Source organism: Eleutherodactylus coqui, chromosome 1 (genome assembly GCF_035609145.1).
Source record: "Eleutherodactylus coqui strain aEleCoq1 chromosome 1, aEleCoq1.hap1, whole genome shotgun sequence".
In the NCBI taxonomy this organism is placed as follows: domain Eukaryota; kingdom Metazoa; phylum Chordata; class Amphibia; order Anura; family Eleutherodactylidae; genus Eleutherodactylus; species Eleutherodactylus coqui.
Window position 1 is genome coordinate 367,872,223 of NC_089837.1, and position 12,187 is coordinate 367,884,409.

Sequence of the window (12,187 nt, forward strand, 5' to 3'; positions counted from 1 at the left end):
AGTAGCGGCTGGACAGGAAGATGAGCCTGGCTGCCGCATTCAGGATGGATTGGAGAGGGTAGAGTCTGGTGCAGGGGAGGCCGATCAGCAACGAGTTGCAATAATCGAGCCGGGAGTGGATGAGGGCAACAGTAAGCGTTTTTAGCATGTCCACAGTGAGAAAAGAGCGGATTCTTGCGATGTTCTTGAGGTGCAGCTGACATGTTCGGGCCAGAGATTGGATGTAGGGGGTAAATGAGAGATCAGAGTCAAATATGACCCCAAGGCAGCGGGCGTGTTGTCTAGGAGTTATGGTGGTGCCACACACTGAGATGGAGATGTCAGGATGAGGTCGGTTAGTGGAGGGTGGAAATACCAGTAAGTCAGTTTTAGAGAGGTTTAGTTTTAGGTAGAGAGAGGACATAGTGTTAGAGACAGCTATCACATCCAAAGATAGGTCTTGTCCTATCTTTTGATGGCAAAACCCTTGCGGCCACATAGACTACTATGGGAGTATATGGGTGCCGGTCGGCAAAGGGAGGGGGAGGGAGTTTAGCAGCGAGGAGCACTGCTAAACAATGACATGTTCCTCTAGTGTTGCATTTCATGTCATTTTACATTGTTCTGTCGGTTGAGGGTTTTCAGGGCTGTAGCGCCAGTGCACTGCAAGACGCCGCAGCCAGCCGCATCAAATCACAAAAAATAGCGGCGACTGGGTCATGGCTGTTCTTCGTTTCATTGCTGTGGAATCACTGTAAAATTCCCAGTGGATATTCTTCTGAGAAAAATATCTCCCATGTGGTTGTACAGTTACACAAACATACATATTCCATTTTACACATACCTTATATACATATAGACTCACATATAGGCACTTTTACAGACATACATACATGTCATTTACATACATAGGGGCATACATAGTCATACTTACGCACACAAATACACACCTACACATCCATGGATCACTCAGCTTCTGTGGACCCAGTGTCTCATAAGCAGCAGGACAGGCAGGAAGCCCAAGAATTGTAGGGCTCAGCGGAAGAACAGCCCCAATGACTACACAAGCTTCCACTGTGGAAGTCCTGGCTGCGTGAATTCATGATGATCACAGAGGACTGATTGGTATGGGGCAGTGGATTGACTGCTACTCAGCATCAATCAATGAATATCTTTTATCTTGTTCTTCTAGTCATATTTATTTAGAAATGTGGTATGGTGAGATGACCAACTGTTCATTGGAGCTCATAAAAAATATAATCGTTTATACTATCTTGAAGTTTCACTTCATTTCATTTTAATAAGACATGCAGTTGCAGTAAACTTAAAGGGGTTGTCCCGCGCCGAAACGGGTTTTTTTTTTTTTCAACCCCCCCCCCGTTCGGCGCGAGACAACCCCGATGCAGGGAGGTAAAGAAAGCTCACCGGAGCGCTTACCTGAATCCCCGCGCTCCGGTGACTTCTCTACTCACCGCTGAAGATGGCCTCTTCCTCCGTGGACCGCAGCTCTTCTGTGCGGTCCACTGCCGATTCCAGCCTCCTGATTGGCTGGAATCGGCACGTGACGGGGCGGAGCTACACGGAGCTACACGGAGCCCCATAGAAGACTGCAGAAGACCCGGACTGCGCAAGCGCGGCTAATTTGGCCATCGGAGGGCGAAAATTAGTCGGCACCATGGAGACGAGGACGCCAGCAACGGAACAGGTAAGTATAAAACTTTTTATAACTTCTGCATGGCTCATAATTAATGCACAATGTACATTACAAAGTGCATTATTATGGCCATGCAGAAGTGTACAGACCCACTTGCTGCCTCGGGACAACCCCTTTAAATATATGGTACTGTGCAAACATTTTAGGCAGCTGTGAAAAAAATACTGCAAAGTAACAACTTTTTTCAAAAACAGGAGGCTTTTGATTCCAAATTTATTCTGCAGCAAGATAACGACCCCAAACTTACTGCCAATGTCATTCAGGACTACCTTTAGTGTAAGGAAGAACAAGGAGTCCTGGAAGTGATGATATGGCCCCACAGAGCCCTGACCTCAACACCACTGAGTATGTCTGGGATTACATGAAGAGACAAGAGGATTTGAACAAGCTACATCCACATAAAATCTGTGGTTAGTTCTCCAAGATGTTGAGAACAATCTTTCTGCTGAATTTCTTCAAAAACTGTGTGCAAGTGTACCTAGAAAAATTGATGCTGTTTTGAAGACAAAGTGAGGTCACGCCAAATTTTCACTTCATTTACATTTCTTTTTTGTTTCTTCCTTTTTCATTTTATTAATTGACAAAAAAAACCTATTAACACCCCTGTTTTTGAGAGCATTCTTACTCTGCATATATATACAGTATATATTAGTTCAGTGAAACATTGTTAGCTTAAAATCTCCCATGGTCTCCACAGACTAAATATCTAAAGTGCTTACTTGCAACCAGAATCACATGAGATGTGTTTACAGAGCAGCCACAGGAATCTGCTTTCACATAGCTAGTTCAGGACATTATTCCACAGCATACCAAATGGGAAAACAACTTGCACAAAACAGCACTCGAAAGGCTTCAATTACTGTATGAGAACTTGAATGGCATCCAGCTAACAAATATGTGAACGTTTTCAATGCTACCACATGAGGAGCTTTGGTTAAGTATGAAAGGAAAACACTGTGGTAACCATAGTAAGGACAGTGATGGGTTTGGTATGTCTCTAGCTGTATAATTCCATTTTCATCATCAGATTAACCATAATCATTCTTTCTATGGAAAGTTACACTGAGAACATTTTCTATGGTGCTGCATTTTTTCTCATATCATTAGGATAAAATGGAGCTCAGAGGGGGAATGACAACCCCACAACTACCCCTTTATACACCCTTAGAAATCCACAGATGTCAGACATAAAGGGTCTGTTCAGGCATAATTATTCATTTACTCAAGAAATAGCTGGTAAAACCTGGGCTTGCCTAATGACCTTGAAATGTCCAATATTTCTCTTAGCCAAAAATATGAAGCTTCTTGTGTAAACTTTCCAAAAGTGAACGACAAATGCATGAGGACAAGTATACAGTGGTGTGAATAAAGTCACATCTGTTTCTTATTTGCGACTTAAGTGTGTGAAAAAGAAGCACTTTTCATATTGTCTAGCAATTCCTTTGTTTGCCAGCACAAAAAGCAGACAGCTGACATGAATTGAGTCTTTAGAAATAGCATGAAGCACCTTGTATTCTCCACAACAAGCTTTGTCATGGCTTCTCAACTTATTCACATACAGTCTTAAGCACACAAACCCTCAAACACGCCTGTGAAAAAATGCAGCTGCTAACAAATGCGAATACTTCTTTTTACGTCCTTTCTTATCTGATGTAGATTGAAAATGCGTCTAGAGACCAGGGATATTATAACAGAAAGTCAATGAACTGGAACAATACATGACATTGATAAGGAGACTTTCTATGAGACATTAGTCAAGACTGCGAATCCATAAGCAAGTAAATGTTGCTGAGACAACTTCAAAATTGCGCAGAAAATCTTTAATTATCCACAATGTGCAAAATAAGGAATAAGGAGTCAATTTCCAAAGAAACAGCTTGAAGAACTTAAGTATCAAATCTACTGCAAGCAAATATTGCAATGACTGCTTGTAAGCAATATAGTGACGGCTTGCACTGCAGTAGCTTGGAAGACAGTTGGTTAGATAAAATAATATATTGTTATTTCTGCATTTTGCTGAACATAATAAGCATAATGCATATTACGAGCCTCCTATAAAAGCTAATGATGCAGAAGCAGATGCAGAAGGAACCATTGCCAATGTATAGAGTAGAGATAACCCTTTGAGTGAATGTTCAGCTGATGGATGAGTCCAGCACTAATGGCAGCTTGCTTTGGTTGCATTCAGGACTCATGTATAATGTATTTGCTGCACTTGGAAAATAAAACAAGTACTTTCGCTATTTTATTGTTACAATCATATTCTCCATAACTTGAAATGAAGGCTTATACCGGTATGTGAGAGCATTGTAGCCATTCAGTGCCACTGACTCTGAACTCACTAGGGGACCTGCTGTAACTGGCTGATGATTCATCTCTTCTAAATAAGAATTTAAGGCTAGAGCCCATCAATAAAATAGTTAATACACCTATGGCCTCTGGCACATTGGCGTTTTTTAATCTGTGTAGTCTGTAAAAAAAAACAGACTAGACATGGACAGCATACGGATCTATATTAGTCTATGGTCCAACACACACCACCGAGTTTTTTCACGCAGACACGAACTACTTGAAAAAACGTATCGCATGTACTATTCTGAGCCATTTTACAGGTAAGACTTGCCCATTCAAGTCAACGTGGGGAAAAAAACAGACAGCACACAGATGCCATCTGTGTGCAGTCCGTGTGCTGTCTCGTTCTTTTTTTTTAAAGATGCAGAAAAATAGAATTGGGCTTGTTTAAGAGTTTGGTTTTTTTTGCGGACGTGAAAAGCATGGCATTCAGAAAAAAAGCAGACACAGACTGAATACAGAGGTCACATGGAGCCGCACTTATATGAAAAAACATCCGTTTTTTTTGTAGACATAACATGGATATTTTTTAACGCAGATGTCCGCCTACACAAAGCATAGTCTGTGACAAAACATCATTTATAAACACATTGATTATATCAATACATTCAGGGAAGTGAATTTGTTTATTATTATGCCAAGGAATAAACAATTTTGTGGTAGAAGATTGCCATCTAGCCAAACATTTGAATACCAGGTTCACATAAATATGTTGGCATGTCAATGCAAATGATGGAGATTATATATAGGCACATGAAATTGATAGAGATTTTTGGCAATCTAACTAATTGAATGGGTATTTGATACTTTTCTCATCCCCAAAAACTTATTTTTACTGGAATATCATTTTGGGGGACTTGATGGCAAATCTTTAATTGTCAGTCAGTGTATATTGAGATAACTCACACCCTACAACTGATCTCAGCAAAAGAGCCCTATAAACATAAGCACAGCAAATAATTCAGTGGACAAAGGGAAGGGACTGACCTCAGCACTTCAAAAATACTGTAAAAATTAAAAATCCCTATATGTATATATCAGGCACAGTCTGGAACTTTCTGCATGCAATACATTGGATCAGGTTAGAGAGCAGCTGCAGCATAAATAGCAGCACACAGAGTCCCTATAGCAGAGGTCTTATCTTAATAATCCCCAGCCTGATGTGAATTGTGATCTGCAGCAGAGTAAGATGAGCCCCCAGGAGAGCAGGGTGAAGTATGGAAGTGTCAGCAGGCAGGCAGATGCAAGCAGTGTATCTCAGCTGGGATGCTAGCTAGTGAGTGTAGGTACAGGGGAGGTATCTCACCGCTCTGCAGGGTGGTTTCGCACTTCCAGACGTCGTTGCCTAGTTTCTTACAAGACTCCCATAGGGACAGGTAGTACTGGTTGTCCGCCGTCACCCAGGCTGGGCTCAGAACGGCTCCGATATCCAGACACAGGGCCAGGAAGATGCACACAAGTCCCACCAGCTTGAGAGGGGTGAGCACCGAGGAGCGGACTTCCTCCATCCCGCTGGCAGATGAAGCCATGCTGCCCTCCCAGATGAGCACACAGGGTAGGAGAAGACGGTAGATGCCGTGCAGGTGGCACTGTAGACTGATGCCAGGGAGCTGGCAGGGAAGTGTGGGCAGGAGAGCAGGTGGAGCAGCTTACTTGATGCCTTCTGCTGGAGATGGAGCTGTTCTCTGCCGCCTTCCCTTGTGTTCCCCACTTGCTGCTGGCTGCTCCTTGCTCCAGGACAGAAGAGAACTGTTACCCAGTGACCTCCGTCTTTGCATAACTCCCTCCCTCCTTCCTCTTCTTTCTTTGCCTTTTTCTTCTCTGTTCTCCTTCTCCTCTTGCTGGCTGCAAAGAGGGCACCGGCCAAACTGCTGACGTCACTGGCTGCTCCAGAGGAGGGACAGGCAGGGGGCATGGTGACAATGAGCAGGAGGCAGAAGGGCTAGCTATGTCATTTTACTTCTGACATCTGCATCGTCTATGTGCACAGGATGCATTATTCCTGCTTTCCTCTCCATTCTCCTTTATGTCTTAGTGATAGAAGTAGAATATGAAGTTTAAACAGAGGCTTGAGTCTCTCCTGACAAGAAAGGAACTATGAGCCATTAAAAAAAAAAACAACTCTCACGTACACTTTATGGAGTTGGCATGGAGTTAAAAATGATGCAAGCACAATGCAATAGATTTCTAGTGTATCTGACAATATTTTTGCATCCTTTTTTCATGTCTGGTATTCAAGTTTTGCCTTTAAAGGGAACCTGTCAGCAGTCTGCAGCATGCAAAACTGTCTGTACCAATATGACCATGAAGTTTACCTTCCCCAAATCTTCTGCTTGTATAACTAAATACCTTGGAAAATAGCTTTTATCCTAATGAGGACCCACCGATTTAATGGGCGGTCCAGACCGTCTTTTCTCTTTTACTGATCTTTTCTAAACTCTGCCCCCTCTACCAGCTCAAAGATGATTATGCCTGCGATGTCATTCACAGAAAAGATGAAATCTCACAAGACATAGCCAAGTTTCCACAGGACTAAAATCTTGCGCATGCACCAGTCCATGATCTCATGGCATATGCCCAAGATTTTAGCCATCCTGAGGAGATTTGGCCCTGTCATTTGCGTATGTGTTGGCCGGCAATTTCACAAGGCTTCATTCAAGCCGCGGATGACGTTACAGGCAAAGGGAGCAGAGTTTGGAAAAAACCTCAGCAGGAGAAGAAACAGTCTGACCCACCCATTGGACCGGTTGGTCCCCATTAGCATAAAGCACAGGAACCTTTTAAAAGCTTTTTCCTCCAAGATATGCTGCCTTCTTTAGTTATACAAGCAAAAGAAATAGGACATACCACGATTTGTTTACCGCATGTGTTATCACTCAGTCAAATCGCGGCTGTCTGCATAGATTTGCATTAGCTAATGCAATCCTACAGCAGGGGGCACGGGCGGAAATTCTACGGGAAATCCCGCCACAGAATTTCCGCCCGTGTGCATTTGGCTTTAAAATGAGGAAAGCATTTTCTACGCCAAAGACATGCATTTCAAGTTTCAGTAAGTGTGCACCAATATATAGAACTTTCACGTAATCCTGTCTTTAAATGTTTTGGTTTGTCCAAAGAATGTGACATTGTTGCAAAATGTGATTTTCCATTGTTCTGTTAAAAATGTTACATTTAACCATAAAAAAATGATAAAGTTTGCAGCAAGTCCATAAGACCTGCTCTATGGACCTGTCTAAACACACCTCAGTTCTCCAGCTGTGACCCCCAAATCTCGGTTCAGTGACTTGAATTTAAGTGTATAGATATTACAAAAATGTCAATATTTAAAGAGAGGAGTTTAATTGAAATGAACCAGGAGAACAGCTTCAGGGTCAGTTCACATCTGCATTTTCCTATTTCGTGTAACTTTTCTGTTGTGGGAGCAGCTAAAGGAAAGAAAACGTTTCCGTTTTTGTGCCCATACAGGTGAATTGAAATTGAAGAACTTCAATTTTAATCCGTTTGCCTGTTTTTCATTTCCATTTCAATTCCGTTCTTAAAACTAAAGCCATTTCAGGTTTAAAAAATGGAACAAAAACGGAATGGTTGCTTCCTGTTTTATTTAACATTGTGGTCAATGGAGTATGGAAATGAATGGAAAGGTGTCAGTTTGCTTCCATTTTTTTCTTTCCATTTAGCTGTTGCAACGACTGAACAGCTAGATGACAAATGAAAACGCAGATGCTAGATGACAAATGAAAACTTTCTCTTTAAATGTAGCATGACAGTGAAATGTTCTATAGTATACATTGTCAGTGTATTTTAAAGCTATGTGACAAGTGTGTAATTGCTGCTTCCTAATGGAGGCGAGCCAGCTGTGGGGGAGATCATGGGCATAAACAAGATTGCGGTCACAGGTGGCTCTACGGTCTCTCTTCACAAAATGGCCACTACAGAGGCCTCGCTTGGGAATGCACGGGGCGGTTAAACAGGGTTTGGAACTTAACTCAAATAATGTTGAGGGGTTTTGTCACGGGTGACGCCATTACCTTTAGGTGGTGAACTCTTGACAGATAAGACAAATATAATGGAGACGAGTCCACAGTTTTTCTGTTGCAAAACCGAAGGTACACAGTTTACTAACTGTCTTTTTTAAGAGTTTGCAAAGTATTGTACACTCTACGCAAAAATGCAGGTTTTCAGTTCTTACACATGGCCCATGAGGCTGTAGTAAAGCATATATCTGCAGCAAAAGCAAGATTGCAAGTTATAGTCATGTACAGATATCAGAATTAAAAAAATCTACAAATAAAAAGTAAAATCAGTTTAGGAAAATACGTTTTACTATCTGGTTTTAATTAGTAAAGAAAATAAAGGTGATGCATTCCCTTTAAAACTGAAACATTACCGCAGGATGGGTCAATAAAGAAACAGTTTAGCTAATTTGGAATGTTTGTTGTACCTTATCCTTGCCTTTCAATTAGTCTATTTGTCATTGTCAAAGTGGGCAAAACACAAAACCTAAGTGTAAGTGTAGTGACCCAGGCTTCAAAAGACGTGGAATAATTCTTGGGGAAATAAAGTTAAAATTGTTTGTTGCTGTGACTAAAAGTGTGATTTCATTTAATATGTTCAAAACTACTAAAATGCTGCTGGGAGGACCCAAAAGTTTATAAAAATAACTATTTCACTCCAGAAAGATCAGTAGAGAGTAGATGCAGAGAAACAGTTGGTGATTGAAGAACATAAGATGTAGCCAGAAGAAGAGATAGCTGGTTAAGGGACAGCTACCTATAGCTTCATCCCTGAGACTGAGGAAGAGGAGAAAGCTGCCAGATACAACGCTTATTGTTTCCCAGGGCCCCAGTGAGATACCCAAACAAGTAGTATGGAATGTTTATTGGGTAGAAAAGCGGTATCTCCAGTCACCAAACTCTGAAATCCAATTGTGTGGACATTGGCTGTTTGGAACACCTCCTTGGTTGCCTGGAACTGCAATAAAAGTGAGCTTTTGCTGTTTAGCCCTTTCCCTAACTCCTGAAGCTCCTTCACACTAGGGAAAACCTGCACCATGAACCAGCACTATGCCACCCTCCAGTAGAAGAGACCAGCACCCAACACCAAGTTCCCCAGCCATCATTTGTAGCAAGACCAGATGGGAATCAGACTATATTGCTGCCTCTCACTCTGGCATACTGCAAATTGGTGTTACAAGCTACAACCACCATTACTTTCACTTGTAACATAGCTGGATGGGAGTCAGAGTACACAGCCAATGGGAACCCAAGCTGATCCCAAATGCAGCTTATCGCATAAATGCACTTATTGTAGCTTAGCTCTATCCAGATGAATGTGCGGACTCTGAGCAGCAATACCAGACACAGCCGATGGACAAGAGTAGGCTCCTTTTAGTAATAATTTTAGAAATACAGTAAGATAAATTTAAAATAAAAGAAGTGGTGGATCCTGGGAATTAATGGTCAGAGGGGTGGCGTGATAAAGCCTCAGGAGAAACACTTCCGTGAGGGAGAAAATGCGTTTCAAAATGACCCCAAGATGACTGCCAATCAAGAAATTAAAAAATTTGGGGTAAGACTGCATTTACACGGTAAATTCATTCACTAAAGTTCTGTTTTAAAATTGTACTTCCTCTAACTCCATCTGTCACTGCTGCGCCATAACACACCATCCACCTGCTTCAGAGGAATTCATGACTAGCACTGTTTGTGGGTCATTATGATCAGCATTAGGGCTTATTTATATGAGCGTATATCAGCTGGCGTTTTCACGGCCAGCCGATATACGCTTCCATCTAAGCAGTTCCCCCCTTCCCTCCCCTTCACCGGCTCTCTGCCTCTCTCATCCACTCCGGCATTTGCAGTGGAACTCCACTCTGCTCTGCCCACTCCCATTGCTGGCTTGCTTTGCTCCGCCCCCGTCCCACCCACTCCCATTGTAAACCGCTCGGGGAGGAGAGAGGCAGAGAGTTGATGAAGAAGAGGGAAGAGGGACTGCTTAGATGGAAGCGTATATCAGCCGGCTGTGAAAACGCCGATATACGCTTGTGTAAGTAAGCCCTTATATGTAGGGTGACTGTAGCTGTCAATGTAGTATGACCACAGCTACTGCACCTCTCTATGTGTGCATTAGGTGAGATGCCTATTATAATGAACAGTTTACTTCTTGGTACTACTACTTACTTTACTACTACCGTAGTATAAGGGCGGCTTCACACACAGCATAAATGCTGCTGAACCTCTGCAGTGAGTTTTTGGATTCTAAATCCACAGCATGCCTATTTATGCAGCAGATTCATGCTGTGGATTACAACCCTTGAAATACAAGGGTTAAAATCTGCAGTAAATCCGCTACAAAAAAGGTGTGGATTTGGCCATTGTAGTTTTTCAGCATATTTGCTGCAGCTGTGGAAGGCCTTCAGCAGATAGGGTATCATAAAGGGTTTTTAGGAACTTTATAAAATTACTTGGCCATGGACTCCGGTGCATTTCGGCCTGTTTCACATCTGTATCAAATCCTCCGGCCAGAGGTTCCATCGCAGATCTGGCTGAAAATACAAGGCAGCTGGGCAGGAAGCCGACACACCTTAATATAGTCAATGGTGTCTGCCCGGCGCTATTCGTTCTGTCAGGAGATGAAACCGTTCAGCTGTGGGGATTCCCCTTTCATGCTCCTCAAGCACCCTAATACTGTTCTCTCCCTTTTTGCCCGGCGCTATTCGTTCCGTCAGGAGATGAAACCGTTCAGCTGTGGGGATTCCCCTTTCATGCTCCTCAAGCACCCTAATACTGTTCTCTCCCTTTTTGTGCATTTGTGCTTATTTTGGGTTTGTGTCTTTTACAGTAAACATTTATTGCTAGTACTGAATATTTTGTTTTTCTATTGCAGATTTTAACACTTTGCAGTTACAATATTATTAGCAACAGCACATAACATCATTTTTCAGTTAGAATTTACAAACTGTCATTAGTGCATAGAACTATATGTCTAAACCAGATTAATGATTTCTAACATACTCTGTTTCACTCTTAGGGCTCATGTCCACGTGGAAAAGAAGAATTAAAATCCGCAGCGGATTTTAACTCTTCTCCCGCGCGCGGATCCGCACCCCATAGGGATGCATTGACCACCCGCGGGTAGATAAATACCCGCGGATCGTCAATAAAAGTGATTTTAAAAAAAATGGAGCATGAAAAAATCCGGACCATGCTCCATTTTCATGCGGGTCTCCCGCGGGGACGGCTCACGCGGGCTTCTATTGAAGCCTATGGAAGCCGTCCGGATCCGCGGGACACAAAAATCATATTTTACTTACCCGCTCCGGTTCTTCTCTTCGGCGCTGCGCCATCCTCTCTCAGCCGCGGCCGGATCATTTTGCTTCGGCCCGGCGCATGCGCGGGGCACGTCACCGACGTCATCGTGCACATCCGCCGAGCCGAAGAATGAAGATCCGGCCGCGACGAGAGAAGATGACGCCGCCGCGAAGAGAAGAAACGGAGCGGTTTGGAGGTAAGTTTATTCTCATTTATTTGTATTTTCAGCGCTCATGTCCGCGGGGCAGGAGGGACCCGCTGCAGATTCTACATGTAGAATCCGTAGCGGGCCCGATTTAACCCCTTAAGGACATGGCCTATTTTGGGCTTAAGGACGCAATGATTTTTGGCGGATTTTGTTCTCCATTTTTCAAAAGTTATAACTGTTTTATTTTTTTTATTTTTCCGTCGATGCGGCCGTATAAGGGCTTGTTTTTTTGCGTGGTGAACTGTAGTTTTTATCGGTGCCACTTTTGGGTATATTTGACTATATTGTAAACTTTTATTATTTTTTTTATGATCGCAGGGAGAGAAAATGCATCAATTCTGCCATAGATTTTTTTTTACAGCGTTAGATTTTTTTTTACAGCGTTAATTATGCAGCATAAATGACACAATCCATTTTTTCTGCGGGTCGGTACGGTTACAACGATACCAAAATTCTTACATATTTTTTTTAGGTTTTTCCACTTTTCTGCAATAGAAAAACCTTTTTTTTGGAAATCTTTTTTTTTCTAAATCGCTGCATTCCAAGTCCTGTAAGTTTTTTATTTTTTTATGTACGGAGCTCTATGAGGGCTTATTTTTTGTGAGACGAGCTGTAATTTTTGTT

General features: G+C 42.4%; 1 protein-coding gene across 1 annotated transcript in view; it reads right to left on the reverse strand.

The window, feature by feature from the left end:
- The window catches only part of TMEM47 (transmembrane protein 47), a 130,492-nt gene extending 124,578 nt beyond the window's left edge, over window positions 1-5,914 (reverse strand). The window contains exon 1 of the mRNA XM_066577971.1: window positions 5,352-5,914. Within this exon, the coding sequence (XP_066434068.1) occupies window positions 5,352-5,574 (223 nt within the window). The 5' untranslated portion in view covers window positions 5,575-5,914. The remainder of the gene's footprint in view (window positions 1-5,351) is intronic.
- Between the last annotated feature and the right edge of the window lie 6,273 nt (window positions 5,915-12,187).